The sequence below is a fragment of the Alternaria atra genome, assembly GCF_907166805.1.
Source record: "Alternaria atra isolate CS162 genome assembly, contig: 25, whole genome shotgun sequence".
In the NCBI taxonomy this organism is placed as follows: Eukaryota; Fungi; Ascomycota; class Dothideomycetes; order Pleosporales; family Pleosporaceae; genus Alternaria; species Alternaria atra.
In genome coordinates, this window is record NW_025091323.1 from 4,870,891 (window position 1) to 4,889,743 (window position 18,853).

Sequence of the window (18,853 nt, forward strand, 5' to 3'; positions counted from 1 at the left end):
TGCGCTATAAGGAGTGGCGCATGTCGTGATAGATACGGAAGGGTGGTTGTGGTTAAGTGAGAGGCGGTGTCGAGAAAGAAATGCAGAGACAACGTCAGAGTTGGTGGTGCACACGCCACCACGCAACCAAACAGGGATTGGCTGTCAGTGACAAGTACAAGTCCACCACCGCGGCTATACACGTCTACGTCTCGTCTGCGTCTAATATCTGGGCGTTGTTTTGATGCAGTGATTCACTCGGATTTGTAAAATGATTGGGTTGCGCTGAAAGTTCAATCATTTAGACGTGAGCAGGTGGTAGACCGTTCCTCCAAAGCTCGGCATCGCCATACCTGCGTATCTTGCCCTCCAACCCGGCGGAACATCAAATGACATAATCGGCCAAGGCAACATCCTCTCGCAACTTTGACCTCCCTAGGCCTCCCGATACACTTAGTCGTCTAATTGAGAGCTGGTCTCTGTCATTTACCCTCTCGTCTGTACAAAGTGGTCATACCAGGCGTTACCCGCTGCATCCACCTCCAAGTCTACCCAGGTATCCTCACCAACCTTCCCGTAGTCTAGTCGCGGCCATGAACGTATGTGCACCTCGTCTTGAGCAGATTCCTTTTTTAACAGAAATTCCAGATCGTAGAATGGGCATTCGGAAAGCGCATGACGCCGGCGGAACGGCTGCGCAAACACCAGCGCGCACTCGAGAAGACGCAGCGAGAGCTAGACCGCGAGCGCGTGAAGCTTGAGAACCAGGAGAAGAAGCTAGTGGCAGATATCAAGAAGAGCGCGAAGAATGGGCAAATGGGCCCTCTGCGCATCCAAGCGAAGGACCTGGTGCGGACACGACGGTATGCTGAACCGCTGCCTATCGCATGGCTACTACTAGCACATGGCTAATGCTTGCGCAAGGTACATCCAGAAGTTCTATCAGATGCGCACACAACTTCAGGCGATATCGCTGAGGATACAGGTACGGTGGTCATATACTGGATTCAGGGCACATGGCTGATGTTGGACAGACGGTACGCAGTAACGAGCAGATGATGCAGTCTATGAAGGGCGCAACGAGTAAGTTCACGTGTGTCGAATCTTGCCAGACACATTCTAACACACTTCAGCACTGTTGGGTAGCATGAATAGGCAAATGAATCTTCCCGCACTTCAACGTATCGCCATGGAGTTCGAAAAGGAGAACGATATCATGGACCAGAGGCAGGAGATGATGGACGACGCTATCGACGATGCCACCGGCATGGAAGACGAAGAGGAGAGTGAAGACGTCGTCAACCAGGTCCTTGATGAAATAGGCATTGATCTTGGCCAGGCCGTGAGTACTCATCCATCGCCGAGATCGCATTCACTAACGTCGCATAGCTTGGCGAGACACCTAGCGGACTGCAGAAAAACGCAGTACCTGAAGCTAGGGTGGCGCAGGCTGTTGGCGGCGGCGGAGCTGACCCGGATGACGATGATCTCCAGGCACGATTGGACAGCTTGAGGAGGTGAGGGTGAAGTGCTAGCATAAGAAGCAACTTGGAATGCACGTGCAGCGTTCTTGGCCGGGTGTCAGCTTCCACACAACTTCAGCCTAGGTACTTGAATAGAGCGTGCGACGTTGTCCACGTCCAGGAAGCATCATGTGTCCTCTTGCGTATGAAGATTGCCTCAAGTTTTCCCATGTCTAGATTTTTGTGATATTGTGATAGTCACGACCGGCGGCCGTGCAGGGAGAGTTTAGTCAGTCCAGGCCGGCTCCACCGTACGCGCCGGCCTGCATGCGCTTGAGCCTAGATCGTGCGGATCGTAGCCCAAAACCCTGGAATTGGCTTTGGGTATCTTAGTGTTGGTGATATATCAGAGTCACAAGACCGTGTGTTTCTTGTGCGACTTCGCCTCCAAATTCACAGTAGCCAGCGTGGTGTACGTAGGCGGTGCTGTCTTCTTCGACTAAGTGCGTAAGATCCCCGCACTTCCGCGAGAGCAACAGTCGGCGTGGACAACTCCCTACTGTGCACTTGTACGCAAGCAGCTCACTGCCTACTCCATCCACGCTATCTCGACGATCGTCCAATCTCAACCTTGGAACGTGCCCGCGCCTTGTCATCTTCTCCCAGCGTCGAGCCTTCTTCTTGCGCCAATTGATATTTCCGGTTGCTCGCCCCGCATACACATCCGACGTCATCACACCTAGGAACTCCTTCTCCCACGATTCTTCCCTTTGCGTCTGTCTACATCCTCCCTAACATATTCTTGTCACTCGAGCCCCGCTTATTGAACTCCTCCGCCCGAATCTGCCGCCGCCACCACCACCACCAATCAGTCAACAAACGCCAGCGCCGTCAATCAAGCTGGCAGGTAACAGGCGTCGGAGCGCCCAGGGAGGCTTGCTCTCGAAGATGTTTGGCAATGCAAAGGACGACGAAAGTTCCACCATCGACACCTCTGCAAGCAATGATGCGCCCAAGCCCACGGCAGCCCCGGTGACAGACAACGGGGCTGCAGGAGCAACAAACACGACCAGCAACGGCTCCGCTTCCATAGATCGCAAGCCCAGCGACGCATCCGCCCCCACTGAGAGAAAACGACGGAGTAGCGGCGTGTCGCGTGCCCGGGACATGTTCTCGAGCGCGAAACAGTCGTTGCACCTCGGCGGCTCCTCAGGCTCTCCCACCTCCAGCACCTCCACCATGTCAGAAAAGGCCGCCCCCCAAACCCCCATGCAGAAGCTGGGCAAGTCGGATGCTGCACTCAGTGTCCCCCAGGGCTCATTCAACAACTCTGCCGGCGAGTCGGCGCCTGGCCCACGATCCACCTTCCGCGTCGGTGTCACAGAGGATAAGAACAAGAAGTGCAGACGAACAATGGAGGATACCCACGCATACCTATACAACTTTTTGAGCACCCCAGCCCCTTCATATGGCGCTGACAAGACACGCGCCGTCTCCGACGCCAGCTCGACGCAGTCTGACGCTCTGTCTCAAGCCGTAGTCGAGACTGATAATGGGTACTTCGCCATCTTTGACGGACACGCCGGCACCTTCGCCGCCGACTGGTGTGGAAAGAAGCTTCACTTGATTCTGGAGGAGACAATTCGAAAGAACCCCAACACTCCCATACCCGAACTACTTGACCAAACCTTCACCGTAGTCGACCAGCAACTGGAAAAGCTTCCCTTGAAGAACAGTGGTTGTACCGCTGTCATTGCAGTTTTGAGGTGGGAGGATCGCGTGCCTAATGCGCAATCGTCCACCGGCTCGGTCCTCTTTGCACCCGCGGCAGTATCGGCTATCAAGCATGCCGGTGAAGGCGGCGAGGCCAAGGACGGTACCGATTCCGCTGTGGAGCCTGCAGCTGAACAACAAGTGGAGGCGAGGTTACGGAGCGAGGCCAGCCGACAGCGCGTGCTGTATACGGCCAATGTGGGCGATGCGCGTATTGTTCTCTGTCGCAATGGCCGAGCCCTTCGCCTCTCATACGATCACAAGGGTAGCGACGAGAACGAGGGCCGCCGAGTTGCCAGCGCAGGTGGCTTGATTCTCAACAACCGCGTTAACGGCGTCCTTGCTGTTACACGAGCACTCGGTGATGCCTATATGAAGGACTTGGTCACTGGACACCCCTACACCACCGAGACTGTTATTCAGGCCGAGCAGGACGAATTCCTTATCCTTGCTTGCGATGGTGTAAGTACTTCATTACCAAATGTGTAACATCTGCTAACAAATATAGCTTTGGGATGTCTGTTCCGACCAAGAAGCCGTCGACCTAGTCCGCCATGTCCACGATCCTCAAGAAGCATCCAAGAAGCTTGTCGACTATGCCCTCGCCCGCTTTTCTACCGACAACCTTTCCTGCATGGTCGTTCGCTTCGACAACAAGGCACTCCGACAGCGCAAGAACGACGCGGCCATGGGTGTGGACGGTGACCAATCCACCATGAAGGGCGGAATCACCGAGGCAGACGCAATCGTGGCACAAGCGAAGAAGTCGATCGGCGAGCCAGAAGTACCGGTTGAGGCTGCGGCACAAGAGATTATCATGGAGGAAGCAGAGGCTGAGCCCGGCCCCGAGCTTAACATTGACGCTGCAAAGGCAGCCAGGAAACACGACGCATAGTTTGGACGGATCATGATCGGGCATATGGATACTACGGGCATTTTGCAAGGGATAAGGGTGGTGTGCAATGTTTATGAGCAGACGGCGGCAGTGTTTGATTTCCAGCGCACCTGAGATCTTTTTCAGGACCAGGTTTCTTTCGGGTGCATTCCCTAAGGTTAGCCGTACCTCAGAACTGAGCGCTTCCAACTCGAATCAAAGTAAAGTAAAGTAAAGCAGCGATAACGCTTATCAAACGTGTCTATTTGCCGCCTGTTTACCTACATCATTATTTGCCCCGCATGTTTGCGCATTGACTTCCCAGGTTCACGATGCGCTAATGGCGATCGTGGGGCGTCTACCTGCATCCTCTTTCACCGCATTCGAGAAATCCTGCCTCTACTAGCCTCCGTCTCCGCTATTCCTGTTTCCAAAGCTTGGATTACTGGAGTCACACGCTCCATGCGGCTCCGAGGAGCAACGCGATAATCATGTCGGGCGTCGACACGGCAGACTCTACAACCAACGCCCTCCCCAGCGATGCGCGACCCGCCTTTGTGACGCCGAGGGACCTACTCCAGCAACCTCGGGCGCCTCTACCCCCGAAAGAGCAGCCGCGCCAACTTTCAGCTGTTGACCGCGAGCAACTGGACGGCTTGGTGCGGAGCCTTACATCGCGTATAGTCACAGCGGCAGCTGACAAGAGCTAGAGAACCATCAGAGCTTTCCTCAAGGCCAGAACGAGCTATGACGTCCTGCCTATAAGCTATCGCCTGATCGTCTTCGATACAGCGCTGTTGGTGAAGAAGAGCCTGAACATATTGAACCAGAATGGTGAGCTACGAGCGTTGGTTGTGGAAGCAGGAGCTTACGGCTGTTCGTAGGAATCGTCTCAGCACCGCTATGGGACTCCAAGTCTTCCACCTTTGCCGGACTGCTCACAACATCTGACTATATAAACGTCATACAGTACTACTGGCAGAATCCAGACGCTTTGGCGCGAGTAGACCAGTTCCGCCTAAATAGTCTGCGAGGTAAGCGCTTTACTTCCGTACCGAGGATCGAACTCACACATACAGATATCGAAAAGGCGCTGGGCGTCAAGCCTATAGAAACAATCTCCATTCACCCCGACCGACCCGTATACGAAGCATGCCGCAAGATGCTCGAGTCGCGCGCCCGGCGCATACCCATAGTCGACAGCGATGACGAGACACGTAGAACCATGGTCGTTAGTGTCATTACGCAGTACCGTATATTGAAATTCATCGCTGTGAACGTCAAGGAGACACAGAAACTACGGAAGCCGCTGAAGGAACTCAATGTCGGTACATATGAAGATCTTGCGACTGCATCTATGGACACGCCAGTCATGGACGTCATCCACATGCTGGTTAAGAAGAGCATATCGAGTGTGCCCATCTTGGATAGAGCAGGTACCGTACTGAATGTCTTCGAGGCGGTCGATGTCATTGCACTTATCAAGGGCGGTGTATATGACGACTTGAATCTTACGGTCGGCGACGCGCTACTAAAGCGTTCAGATGTCAGTATCTGCCTTTTCCATGCTTGTACCTTTTCTGACAATCACAGGACTTCCCTGGCATCTTCACTTGTTCGCTCAACGACAACATGTCGACCCTTTACGACACGATTCGCAGGTCACGCGTACACCGCTTCGTCGTGATAGATGAGAACAGCAAACTCAAAGGCATGGTGACCTTGAGTGATGTACTCGAGCATACGCTACTTGAAGGCATGGAGGACGAGTAGAACGACGCGATCTTAGACCACCTGTCAGCTTCACATGCAAAGTCTCTCGGACTGCATGAGCACAGAATGAGGCGATGCGACGACTGAACGCCCCACCAGTTGGGTGACAGACTTGAGAATGCATTTCCTGGGTACGATATCCTACTAGCGCTTACGAAAGAGACGAGAAATTTTATAGAAGGAATGCTGGTAGAGATCAGCATGCGACAATACGTCGTCAGGGAATTATTGCGAATATTCGAATCATCATGTTTACAAGTTCATTCTGAATGTCTCCACCATACTTTCATTGTGCGCACAGAATTTGGTGATGTCTCGAATACTTCTAGATTCCATTTCGGCAACACAAACTAACTGCTTTCAAGTTTTCGAACACACCAGAGGTATCCCAAACTCAAGAGAAAACATACCCAATACCCTCGCCCAGCAGACTACGCACACCCCTTACCAACGCCCGTTATCGTCAGCAAGCGCCAAAATATGCGTTGCACGCGCTCCAGATAACTCCTTCTCGACGACCGCCTGACAAATAAATGCAGCAAATGCCCCCATAGGTATAACCTCGTTTCTGTCTCGAGGAAACAACTGCGACGACACCTTTTCCACCAAATCAGGCGGCATCCGTTCAGCAGCCTTTTGCACTTCAAGACCTAAGGCTAAGCGCGCTTTCTTGATTAGGTGTTGTTCTGATTCGGTATAGTTGGATGAAGCGGGAAATGTATCAGCGCTCGAGATATTTTGATACATATTCGATATCTCGGTTTGGCAACCGATGTCGCCGTGTACAGCGCCCTGAGCGATATTATGAATATTCCGAATCTTCCTTGGTGTGTCGGGAGGCTGGCTTGCTGTTCTGGGATGCCTTATCCGGATCGTGGTAGGCGAGGCTTGTATCATTGGTACAGCGGTTGCTGATGCATCCACTTCCAGTGTCTCATTGCTCTTTGTGCTTTGAGAACTGAGTGCCAAGTCTTCGTTGTTGGAAACTACAATAGGCCTTGGACATGGTGTGGATGTGTTGCGGTGGTGGGCTGGCAAATATGGGGGGATGCTGAGTGAGTAGTCCGTCGGACTGGAGAATGGCTCTGGGGTGTCGTGAGGTGTTAGGCTTGATTCAAAGAGTGAATCGGAGGAGAGGTTGGTTGATGCAATACTGTCTTTGGATATGTGATCGCTGATATTGTGAGTATTCTGAGCGGTGGAGATGAAGTCAATAAGCTAAGAGAGCGAGATATTAGTGGAAGACACAATAGGAAAAAAAGTGGAAGACGTACGCCAATTTGAGGTGCTTCATCTGAAATTTTCGACCCACTTCCAGTTTCTGTACCTGGAGTATCGGCATACAGCAAAGATGCTACCATACTCGATCTTAGACGTAGTGGCTGTTCACAGTCAGTACACCCTACATCAACTGGCTTCAATATTTCTTTTACTCACAGCAACACGAAACTCCTCTTCCGAACCATACATGTCATGAACTAATGTCGATGCACATTTACTACGATCCTCACACCTATGCTCCTTACAGTGGAAAACCGTTCGCAGACCACCCATGTACGGCAATATGGCCTCGGGGAGATCGCACTTCTTGCACCGGCCGTGGCGGAACTTGTGCCTACAGATTTTGATTACCTTTGTATTGGGGTGAAGTCGGAAGAATAAGATAAGGAAGGTCTTGAGGCGGCAGTAGAGACCGTGGTGTTTCTCGAGGAGCATGGGCGCGAGAGTTGAGTGGGAGGTTGTTACGTATGGGGATTCAGGCATATCTGCTGGGGATGGGGGAGTACGGGAACAAGGAGATGGTAAGGGAGATAGTGAACATAGTGTTCGCGCACTGGCGACCGTGAAGGCGCTGTTTCGATCTCCTCTAGTTAGGAGTGGTCCAGAGCTTGCGTCTCGACGGTCTTCGAACTCGCCGCCGAACCTGAAGTCGTATCGTAGCTCGCCCTTCCTATCTCCATGCTCTTCTTCGGAAGTGGTCGATTCGGAGACCATACGACTATGCTTCGCAGCAGTGTTTCCATGGCGAGCAGCAGTATCCTGGTAGTCGAGATTAGCAAGACTCCCAGAGTGCCGGTACAGTTGCATATCATGGTCAGACATCTTCCGGATCTCGGGGTGATGGCGATGTAGGGAAGTGGCTTGGTAGACTGTCCTTGGAATGGCCTCCACGGGGATGAGGTGAGGGTATGTCGACAGTTGATGGGTTGTTGATTCCATGGTTGTTAAGATAGAGGAGACAGAAGACTGGAAGGGGGAAGACGGCCTGGTCAGACGTGACGCGTGGTGCAAGGTTACAGTAGGGGGTGAGTAGAAAGTGTGGATTTGTATAGTCCTAACAGAGAAGCACACTAAAAACTTTCAGTTGCCTGATGAAGGTTCCTATGATTTCATTTGGGCTGATTGCGTGTTGCCTGAAATCGCATCATTACACTAACAGTTCGAGCGAAGAAGCCCCAAGATCAGTTTCACTCCCTTCATCGTTCTCGAAGGGGCACAAGATGCCGCTATAAGTTGCATCTGCGAGACATCCACGGTCCAGGATACTCACCTCAAAGCCACTGTCGCTTTTCTGTCTTATTGTATCATCAGAGTCAAAGCAGTAACTTCTATTTTCGGATGCTTTGCATAAACCAGGGATAGTTGAACAATGGCCTTGATGGACTGAAGCCACATGAAAATCACCTTTGTTTGATTAAAAAAAAAAGACGTTTCTTGTCATATGTGATAAAATAGTTCCTCAATCTACTAGAAGCGGAACGCAAATGTAATGTGACTCCGGAGTTGGTCGAGGAGACCATGATGCACTGTTCCATGCAGAACCGCAAACTCGACCTTTCTACTTAGGTGTGGTTCTGAAAGGATGTGGAATGGGATCTGATGTTAGCAGAGTATTAGCTGGTATATGAAGACTAAGAGTGCGTGGCGCGTTCATGATCTATATAGGCTCTAAAAAGATCGTAGCTCCGAAACAGAAAACTTTCTCTACTAGAATGTAATGGTTGTTCATCAAGAAGAGTCGCACGTGAAGGGCACTGCTGGCCGCCGCGGAGACGAAAACGCGCTAAAACCAGTGTTTGACATGTTTGCAGCATGACGCAAGCCCAGCCACGTTGCTTACAACCAGCGCGGCCGAGATTCGAGCTTCTAACATGTGCGCCAGGCTGATCGCAATTACGAAGATCAGGATTCAAGGTTTTGTGTGCGCCTTTGACTTGGAGCCCAGTCCTCGCGCATGACCAGCCATTGGTGGTGCCTGGACGTGGCTCCGGCTCGCAATGGTCTTCGAGATCGATTGGTATGTTGACGGTGTTATCGAGCTTGATCGCGGTCAAATCAATGTATACGCTTCAAATGAGCCCCACTTTGGTACTCGCTGTAGACTGTCCCGTTGGTGTACATGTCCCGTAACACGTGCTGTGGCTGGACCTTGGGTAGAACAGGGACAAACGCAGGAACCTACGTCACTGCCCGCGTGCCTTCATAACGCGCCAACGCGGGCTCTTGGACTCGACGCAGACTCACGATACCTAGTTCCCTCCCGCACTTCATAATCTCTACTCTTGCAATTGACCTTTATAAATCACAATCAACATGGAGACTATCACCAACCTCGCCAGCACTGCTGCCACTACCGCCTCGAAGCTCATCTACGGCGACCAGACCAAGACCGAGGAGGCGGTCGACCAGACCAAGAACAACGAAACTGCAGGCAAGGAGCCTATCTCGGGCGAGCAGGGTGAGGGTACTGTTACTCAGCCCTATGATCAAGGCAACCTTGGTAAGCCCCCACGAACTCTCACATTGGACAATCTATCCTAACCCCGCTTCATAGCAACCCCTCTAGCGACCGCAGACAACAAGGGAACCTTCCTTGACTACAAGAATAACGAGACCGCGGGCAAGGAACCTGTGTCCGGTGAGCTGGGCAAGGGTACCGTGACGGAGCCTTTTGACCAGGGCAACGATGGTGAGTGTTCAACATTCCGCACTCGACACATGGGCCATTGGTAGGGCAGTGTGCTAACTATTTCAAAGCCAAGGCAACTGAGAAGGCAGCCGAGAAGACTTCCGGCTCAGATGAGTTTCTGAAGCTAGACCCCACCACCAAAGGACCAACCGAAACTAAGACCGAGACATCAACCGACCCCAAGGTCTACTCAGATAGTGTAGACCCGTCCTACGTTGGCATGCCCATCGTTCCCCTCAACCCCGACTCTGCTACATCCAACACTGGTGCCTCTTCGACGACTCAGAGTACTGCCATCACAGACAAGGCTGGAGTTACCGACAAGATTTGGAAGGAGACACCACTTGACGACATCAGTCGTTCAGGTGCACCAGGTGCTGGTCCTACAGCTCCCGACTCTACGACAACAACCACAACCACCACCACCAGCCCCGATCCCGTCATCAAGACCTCCGCCCCCGACTCCGTGACAGGTGCTTCAAGCACATACGTAGCTGGCGCCGGTGCGGATGCCGCTGAGAACCGCGACACTCCAGGCTGGACATCGACGGGCGTTCCTTCCGACAGCAGCAACTTCGACGCAGCTACCGCTAAGCAAAACGCTGCCTCTGGTGGATCAGAGTCCAAGGGTTTGTGGACACGGCAACCTGGACATAGTCAGGGTAGTACTGACGGTGCTGCAGGTTTGGCTGGAGAGCATGTAGGTCGCAAGTCTGAGTCTGCCGACTTGACCTCATCTCCGAGCAACGAAGAGAAGGGTGGCAAGATGTCGCACTTGAAGGAGAAGATGAAGAACAAGCTTCACATCGGTTCCAAGGACAAATAGACGGGACGCGAAGGAACCGCGATCTTGATTGATGATGGACGAGATATGATACCACGGCAGTAGAATGCCACTTTGTACGAGAATAATGCTCGTAATGTACTCTTCAGATAGCAATCTAATGGGTTGAGCTCAAGTTTGTTTCTGACACTTTGTCCAATCATGTTCACTGTGCAACCTCGTGACACTAACTAAGGTTAGCGTCGGGCCTAACGTTCGCTATCGGACGTGCAGGCGCATGACTACAACATCCCATCTTATCACACGCATCACTTGCAACCTAATAACATCGCGTTGGCATAGCTTGGATTCCAAAGATTGGTCTTCGCAATCATCACAAGATCAGACTGCATCGAGGTCATTTCCTCTTCCTAGCCTAGACCAATATTCCAAGGTATGTGAACGGCTATCCGCGCTTGAGGTGCTGTGCCGCCGTTGCTTCCTTGTCGCCATAGCATACTCGCCAACAAAATCCCTCTGTCACCATCGTAGTCACCTTTCAGCCCAGTCATTTCCTAGTAGTTGATGTGGTTTACTCAGTAGCACAAACTATGGATTGCTACTAGCGTGGGAATCACGCCGCACCTTCATCCTTTAACCACGTTTCGCTGGGACCGATTCAACAGCCTTACTTGTCAACATACCCTTGGCTAAGCATTAGCGCCGCGACTTTGACATATCCTTTCCTCTTTCATCTCAACTTCATACCCAATGCTGAATCGAGCGCCATCAACATGGGGAATATTGGCAACGAAAATGCAGTTCGGAGAACTGACACTCTGAATGCTAGGACAATCCCCGGAAGAGAGACTCGAATATCGAAGGATTTGTTTGGTTCGCCACACAAGCAAGGCTACATGGACGAGATCAATATGATCCGAAGAGCGGCGGGCAAGATACCCCATGTCTGTGTTGTCGGCGCTGGTGTTGCTGGACTGAGATGTGCGGATTTGCTGTTGAAGCAGGGGATTAAGGTTACGGTACTGGAGGGGAGAAACAGGGTTGGTGGAAGGGTCTGTCTACTAAGCTGTGTAATCTCATGCATGCTAACGGTTCGACAGTTATGCCAGAGCAATGCACTAGGTCATTTGGTTGACCTGTAAGTCAACAACCATAATATAGTTCGGTGTATTCAGGCTGACGGTTTTATCAGCGGCCCGAACTGGATACACGGCACTGACGACAATCCAATTTTAGACCTCGCAAAAGAGACCAAGACTGTTAGTATGAATTGGGATGGTCGTCAATCAGTCTTCGACAGCCAGGGAAACCACGTGTCTGACAAAGACGCGGCGAAAAACACCGAATATGTCTGGACCATCATCGAGCAAGCAATGAAGCTGTCGAACGAGAAATCAGCGACTATACCCGCGGAGAAGAGTTTATATGACTACTTTCGAGAGCAGGTTGTGGAGATGTTCCCCAGTCAAGATGTCGAAGCGAAGAAGCAACAACAAATCATCCTTCAAATGGCGGAGATGTGGGGTGCCTTTGTTGGCTCGCCCATTCAGAGGCAAAGTCTGAAGTTTTTCTGGCTGGAAGAGTGTATCGACGGCGAGAATCTCTTCGTCGCATCTACATACGACAGGGTGCTGAAGAAGATTGCTGAGCCAGCCCTGAAGGATGCGACGATGCTGTTTGAGCATAGAGTGAAGCGGGTTATATCTGGAGAGGGGAAAGAAAACATCAGTGTCACTGTCGAACTTGAAGGCCGGCAAAGTATGACATTCGATGAAGTGATCATGACGGCCCCACTGGGCTGGCTAAAGCGTAATCTTGATGCTTTTGTCCCAGCATTACCTACACGTCTGACAGAAGCTGTTGGAAGTCTCGGATACGGTCATCTCGACAAGGTCTATATCACATTCCCGAGAGCCTTTTGGAACGAACCAACAACTAGCGATCTAACATCACCCTCAGCATCTCGCGATCTCAGCAAACCAAATGTCACTGCAACAACGGCGCCCGTCCATCAAGCGACAGACTCACCAGTCAACCCAGCACATTACCCAGGCTTCACGCACTGGACACATCCGACATATGCATCTGAAACGAACCCAGAAGCCTGGAATCAAGAAGCTGTAAACCTTGCTGCCCTCCCAGAAAGGACAGCGCACCCAACCCTCCTCTTCTACACATTCGGACCAACAAGTCTGCACATCGCCAAAATCCTCGCATCTAATCTACCAGAAAAGCGCAATGACATCCTCACGTCCTTCTTCTTACCCTACTACTCCAGACTCCCCAACTACAAGTCAGACCATAGCGACTGTGTTCCGCAAGCCGTGCTAGCAACAGCCTGGGCGAACGACGAACTCGCAGGCTATGGTTCATACTGTAATTTCCAAATCGGGCTTGAGAGGGGCGATGAAGATGTGGAGACGTTACGGAAGGGCATGCCTGAACGAGGTATTTGGCTGGCTGGTGAGCATTGCGCGCCGTTTGTTGCGCTGGGGACCGTTACGGGGGCGTATTGGAGTGGGGAGGGTGTCGCGAAACAGGTGCTCAATGCGTATGGACTGGGCGAGAAAGAGTAGGATGAATGGTATTGGGGCATGGTGGAATGAGAAATTGTGAGGGGAGTGGGGAGAATTATGCCGGTGGCTCTGAATGAGTCGTCGAACGTTTATATGGCATCATCAAGGTTCTGGAAAATCCCCGTCGCATACCCAGTATTTGCCCACCTGTTTTCCATTCCCAGGTTCGCGGTCATGCTTCAGCTCGTATTGTTACCCCGCTAGACTGCGTTTTTATGTTCGCACCGAATCCGAAGTATAAGTGGAGTACTAACGTTCATGTCCGCGTTTCAGTTTCCTCTTTGCTTTTTCTGTGTTCGACGAATGGGTCTTCAGCGGAGCAAGCCGTTCAGCGCGAAAGAAGTAAGATGGCTCGCATTGGATGGGATGTTGAACCGACACAGGAATAAAGCTTTTGCAGAATGCTGGGCCGGATGGGGAGCGATCAGCGGGTGCCTGGGACTGTCGATCAACCAAAGTTGATGAAGTTGTGCTGTTGGTCTAGCGCGTATAAAATCTAATTCGTCGCTGCGTTGTGTGGTACTCGTCAAGTCACTCTTTCACATATCACTCTCTTTATTGCTGCAGCCAGGTCGCTTCGTTTGACTCGTATATCGGACACGAAACACACGTATACACATAGTTACTCGCTACACAAAATGGAACGCACATCGACGTACGGCTCGACATCATCGAACAAGTCACAAACCTCTATAAGGGAGCGCGTCGAGAAGCCGAGCAAAGTATGTGTCTTGCATGAATTGTAGGTGATAAGGTGTTGACTTTGAGCAGTATCTGTGGCAGGTCCTAAAGCAGTGCAAGATCTTGTGAACATTCGGCTGGGCAAAGCAGAGGGGGTGTGCGATTCTATAGCAGAAATGAGGGATAGAAGAGAGAAGAGAGGAAGTTTAGATGCTGCTGGCCGGTCGGATTATCAGCAGGCTGCTATACCGCCATACTCGGGTCCTGTTGGTTCTCTCTTCAATCTACTTCCATAATAACCTGATTCGTCACAAACCTCCATCCACTGAAAGGACTCCCAGCATAATCATACAATTCTTCCTTTGTAACTTCATCTCCATACTTTCCCAAACGCCTTTCCATACTCCTTGGGCCCGGACCTTGTACTTCGCTGGCTTGCGCTCAGGCATCCACTGCTTATCAAATATGATTTCAGCTTCCTCTTCCGTGCCCGGTGCAAGAGTGACGAGTGATTCTTGTGGGGGAGGCATCTTGCGGTTGATTTGCAAGATAGTTTGCTTGACCTCTTCTCCACTTTCCACATCAGTGATGGTGAAGACGCCGCTATTGAGTGCGGAAGAGTCTAGCGGGGTATTCCACTTCAGAACTGTATAGGGTGTGTCTGGGCTGGTGTTTTTGAGCGTTATAAGTAGAGTTGGCGGGGAGCGAGATATTTGGTTTAGTGTGAACTCCAGACCGGGTATGCTGGCGCTGCTTGAGGTCGGATGAGGCATGCTGAAGTTGAGTGGTGTCGGGGATTGGTAGACGTAAAAGGCGCCGAGGAGAGAGATGACGAGACCCGTTAGAAGGACCGTACGGGTGGTCCAGATGTTTGCCATTGTTCCCTCTTACAAGCTAACCTGGCTGATGCGTTGAGTGTAGAAAGGTTGAAGCCATGGAACTGCCATCGCGAGGACATATAATCGCAAGCTTGCACCCGCGATATTGTAGCATTCTGGGAAGTTGTCGCATGGTTATTAATTTACGAACGAATCATCTTGTTGGAAACGATATGAGTTGCTATCAGCCATTGTGCTTGCTGGCTAGGTACCTGCCCTGCTTAGGAGCGGGGTGCGTGGCGCTAGGCTGCATCAAGCTGCCAGCCGGACAGAGCTCAATATATACTCCATGGCAGCTCCGTGATAAGACTACCCATCATCCAGATGAATGTTCCTGATGCCGTATCTTGGGAAGATCGAGGTTGTTGCGGCCTGATGACTTTCACTTCTGCGGGCACTCTGTGGTTAGTGTCTTGGCGTCCAAATGTACCTCCCAGAATCATGAGGAAGTTACTCTGTGACCGTACTCGTGAACACTAGGCAAGACGCTCATCACCGACGATCGTACAGAACCCAACCTTTTTACTCCCAATTACATCGTGTCGCATGGTATAGTATGCCTCAGAGGCCACCCTCGTAGGATGCGTACGTACAATCGGCTTCATCGCTCACGCTGTTGGTGCATCAGCGAGCTCATATGGCATACTTGGACTTCTGACAATGGTCGAGAAGCACTACTAGGCACTTAGCTCTTCCGCAATGAAAAACCGACCTTCGTTGGTAGATATTTGGCCCCCAAATGCGGGCGCTGCGCCTCACTTGGCTTGATGCAAATCTCCGGCCGAAGTCTTGAGACGGCTGCAGGACGCCTAAACTAGGACTCAAGCCGCAGGATATCGTAGGTATGACGGACTGTCGCATGTTCATCGTTCGTTTTGATATGCATCGCGCACTGTGTTGCTTCAGCTATGAAAACCCAGTCGCAGTTCTCCGTTGTTCGCCAGGACACTGATGATGATCCACGAAGAAGCATCGAACTGCTCGCCGTGGCCGACCACCACAGCGACTCAAAGCCCGATACGCCTCGCCAATGGCCTCAAAAGGATCGTATGGCTACCCTACGCGAGAAATGGTTACCCTTTCCTTGGCGAGTGACTTTCGTCGTCCTGGCGCTGCCTCTTGCGCTTGCCGGTATTGTCGTCCTCGCAGCCGCGGCGGAAACGGCATCGCAAAGTTACATCATGGGACGAGACTGCTACCCGAATGGTCTGTGGAAAGAAGCTACTGGAGCAACATGGCGCATCATGGATTCCTCCTACTTCTTCACGCCAAACCTGAGTTTTGGAGCGATGACTTTTACACAAGTAAAAGTTATTGATATAGCCTGGGATCTGATCATTGGAAGAGGTGGACAGCTCTTATTGGCATGGGCGAATTACCGCGTCTTCAACGAGTGGTTGGTATATCATATGGAGATGCATCACACATCTTACAAACTTTATGCCGCCGTAGCCTTCGAAACAACAACAATGGGCACGCTCGGTGTCCTGGGGAAAGAATTCTTGGCCTTTGGGGCGGGCACCTGGAAGCGTTTGTTCCGATGGCTGGCGATACTCTCGATGCTCCTATCCACCTTCTACGTAATATCGTTCCCAACTTTGATGGCAGCCATGACAGGTTACATCGCGACTTACAAGCCGTATATTGAAGACTCCGACCAGAACCTCCTCGAGTGGAGCCAGGTCAAGCAGGTGGCTTATATTATCAACGACGCTCACAGGCTGAACGGTTTCGATGGGCCACTTATTGCTACAACGGATGATGAGCCGCTTGTTCGTGCCATCGGCGATCGTACGTTTATTGAGAGAATCCCCGCGTCTCAGCTGACGTACTATAGACTTCAATCAGTTCCAAAATTGGACTTCTACACTGGAACTGAACGGCATGCCTGTTCCTACTTTCGGCTTTAACATTACCGATGGAGTGAGGAACCCTAACTTAACGTGCGAGTTCTTGCTAGAAGGCGTGAAGACCTCACTATTCCGGAGCCTCCAAATCACAGTGTTCGACGATGAATATCGAGGACTGAACTCTGGCATCGCGCTAAAGGAAAACCTCGCGTATCAATACGCTTTCGAAAAGCGGCCAGACACGGAACACTCCTACAATGCGACTTACTTGCTGGAGCATGGATCCTGCAAACCCAGTGAGACGTACCAATGGGGATTCTCTTATATCTTCCTCTTCATGGTCTCCATTTTCAACTTCCTCTGGGTCTGTATCATGGTCGGTATGTGGCTCGATACACGACGGGGATCCAGGATGTATGGGAGTGGAAGGAGACCTGGCCTTTTGCGCAGCATCATGGATTACTCGGCTGCGATACGAGAGGAGCTGGGTAGTGAGGCCGACCATCTGGAAGAAAATGAGCTGCGGGAACGTCTGAAACAGAGTAGCGGAGCGCTAGTTGTGGAGAAGACTGAGCTCAGGGTGACGCGTACGAGTACTGGGGTGGAAACGAGGAAGGGAGGTTGGAAGCGAAGTCTTACCAAGGGAAGCACATTTTAAGTCTTAGAATCGCCATAAGCAACGAATTCATTATGGTTTCTTTCATGGTATCATTAATAACATATAACGTGGTTCACAACCGAGTCGGCCACCCAACCGAGCCGGCCACTTTACCCTACTAAAATGCCTAAGCAGCAATGCAGTACATTACCACAACATATTTTTGTACTATCGCGACAGTGTAGTATTATTCAGAAGCTCCGCTATCATCTACATCCTCTATTTCTACCTTACAGATGCGAGAGTTATGCCCAACCTCGCTACAACGGCCGCAGCGCCTCTCTGCGCGCACCCTCTTCGCAGGCGTCTCGCTGTCCTTACGCCTACTACCCTCCTTTTTAGCAATTAAGTCAGATACCCTACCAACTATTAGAGTCTCCTCTGCGCGTATATACCGCCTTCTACGAGTCTTGCGTTTTGTGAGCGTGTCAACAGCGTCTCGAAGGCGGCCTATTTCCTCCTGCACTAACACTATATTATGAGCTATCTGCTGAGCGCCTTTACCTAGCTGCTTGACCTGCTCGTCCAATGAGCTTGCTGGTTACCCTTGGTAGTGTTGCATGCGATCTCGAATTAGCGTAGATTGCGCCTCTATCTCGCGGGCGTTGCGCGGTGTTTGCGCCTCCCAGGCGACTGTGCCTGGTGCAGGCGGCGTCGGCGTACGCAGCTGCACATCTAGCTTTGATAACACAGCCTCTAGGTCATATGGGACTAGTCCAGCACCTCGAAAGCCTGCGCGAACGTTCTCTGGCGTAAACGTCTTCTTATAAGCTTCTTTAAAGGCTGGTAGGAAGGTTTCCCTGTTAACATAGTAGATGCGGCTGCGTGCCAAGAGCGAGATCCTATCGCCGTAGTAGCGCTTCAACAGCGAGTAGGGGACAACGTCAAGAGGCTGCAGGAGGTGCGATGAGTGAGGTGGCATGCAGAGAGCGATAATCTTGTTCTCCTTGCAGTAGTCCTAGAAATCTACTGAGCAGTGGCTGTTATGGCCGTTAATGATAAGCAGTCTATATGCCCTAATAGAGGACGCCTTCGTATAAGCATTAAAGTGCTTAAGCCACGCGAGCGCGAGGTCGTTGTTGATCCAGCCAGTAGGAGAGACAGTGATAATCCAGTCGCAAGGTAGATCTGCGAACCAGGAGGTAATAAGGACCTTCCCCGCAAAGATGAGGAAGGGCGGGATAACGCGCCCTGTCGCAGAGGCGCCTTGGACTAGAGTTACCCACTCGCGATCGCTAGGCTGTAATTTCTTCTGTTTCCTAGGTTTCTCTAAGCCTGTAACAACAAGCTGGGAAGATATCTTGCCCATTATGAAGCCAGACTCATCAAAGTTCCAGGTATCCTCGTCTGCAATACCATGCTCCGGTATACTACGTAAACCCTCTTCAATTATACGCTGTACAATCGCCTCCTCTTCTAGCTTTGTAAGGCGCTTTGTGTTTAGCTCGCAGTCGCGTCGAGGGCGTGTCCCAGCGCGTCGGTCTTGGAGCGTAGATCGAGGGACTCGGTAGACTGCTGCAGCGCGTCTTACGCTTTGAATCTGCTTAGATGCGATATCAGAGATAGCAATATGTATTTCTCCTTCAGTATAGGT

At 51.5% G+C, this 18,853-nt stretch overlaps 7 protein-coding genes across 7 annotated transcripts; 6 read left to right on the forward strand and 1 right to left on the reverse strand.

The window, feature by feature from the left end:
- Positions 1–572: 572 nt before the first annotated feature.
- On the forward strand, positions 573–1,500 carry ALTATR162_LOCUS6690 (uncharacterized protein; the record flags this gene model as incomplete). Its single annotated transcript, XM_043314312.1, has 6 exons — positions 573–578; positions 628–842; positions 904–964; positions 1,014–1,062; positions 1,113–1,321; positions 1,369–1,500. The coding sequence occupies 6 exons, from the start codon at positions 573–575 to the stop codon at positions 1,498–1,500; spliced, it is 672 nt and encodes a 223-aa protein (XP_043170247.1).
- Positions 1,501–2,390: 890 nt separating this feature from the next.
- ALTATR162_LOCUS6691 (uncharacterized protein) lies at positions 2,391–4,110 on the forward strand (the record flags this gene model as incomplete). The annotated part of the gene is made up of 2 exons (XM_043314313.1): positions 2,391–3,677; positions 3,724–4,110. The coding sequence occupies 2 exons, from the start codon at positions 2,391–2,393 to the stop codon at positions 4,108–4,110; spliced, it is 1,674 nt and encodes a 557-aa protein (XP_043170248.1).
- A 470-nt stretch (positions 4,111–4,580) lies between these two features.
- On the forward strand, positions 4,581–5,862 carry ALTATR162_LOCUS6692 (uncharacterized protein; the record flags this gene model as incomplete). The annotated part of the gene is made up of 5 exons (XM_043314314.1): positions 4,581–4,748; positions 4,800–4,923; positions 4,974–5,123; positions 5,169–5,635; positions 5,683–5,862. The coding sequence occupies 5 exons, from the start codon at positions 4,581–4,583 to the stop codon at positions 5,860–5,862; spliced, it is 1,089 nt and encodes a 362-aa protein (XP_043170249.1).
- Positions 5,863–9,456: 3,594 nt separating this feature from the next.
- On the forward strand, positions 9,457–10,658 carry ALTATR162_LOCUS6693 (uncharacterized protein; the record flags this gene model as incomplete). Its single annotated transcript, XM_043314315.1, has 3 exons — positions 9,457–9,643; positions 9,698–9,832; positions 9,901–10,658. The coding sequence occupies 3 exons, from the start codon at positions 9,457–9,459 to the stop codon at positions 10,656–10,658; spliced, it is 1,080 nt and encodes a 359-aa protein (XP_043170250.1).
- A 731-nt stretch (positions 10,659–11,389) lies between these two features.
- Positions 11,390–13,192, forward strand: ALTATR162_LOCUS6694 (uncharacterized protein; the record flags this gene model as incomplete). Its single annotated transcript, XM_043314316.1, has 3 exons — positions 11,390–11,668; positions 11,717–11,754; positions 11,809–13,192. The coding sequence occupies 3 exons, from the start codon at positions 11,390–11,392 to the stop codon at positions 13,190–13,192; spliced, it is 1,701 nt and encodes a 566-aa protein (XP_043170251.1).
- Positions 13,193–14,181: 989 nt separating this feature from the next.
- ALTATR162_LOCUS6695 (uncharacterized protein) lies at positions 14,182–14,751 on the reverse strand (the record flags this gene model as incomplete). The annotated part of the gene is made up of 1 exon (XM_043314317.1): positions 14,182–14,751. The coding sequence occupies one exon, from the start codon at positions 14,749–14,751 to the stop codon at positions 14,182–14,184; it is 570 nt and encodes a 189-aa protein (XP_043170252.1).
- Positions 14,752–15,659: 908 nt separating this feature from the next.
- On the forward strand, positions 15,660–17,259 carry ALTATR162_LOCUS6696 (uncharacterized protein; the record flags this gene model as incomplete). Its single annotated transcript, XM_043314318.1, has 2 exons — positions 15,660–16,542; positions 16,589–17,259. 2 exons carry the CDS (start codon positions 15,660–15,662, stop codon positions 17,257–17,259), a joined length of 1,554 nt encoding a protein of 517 aa, XP_043170253.1.
- Between the last annotated feature and the right edge of the window lie 1,594 nt (positions 17,260–18,853).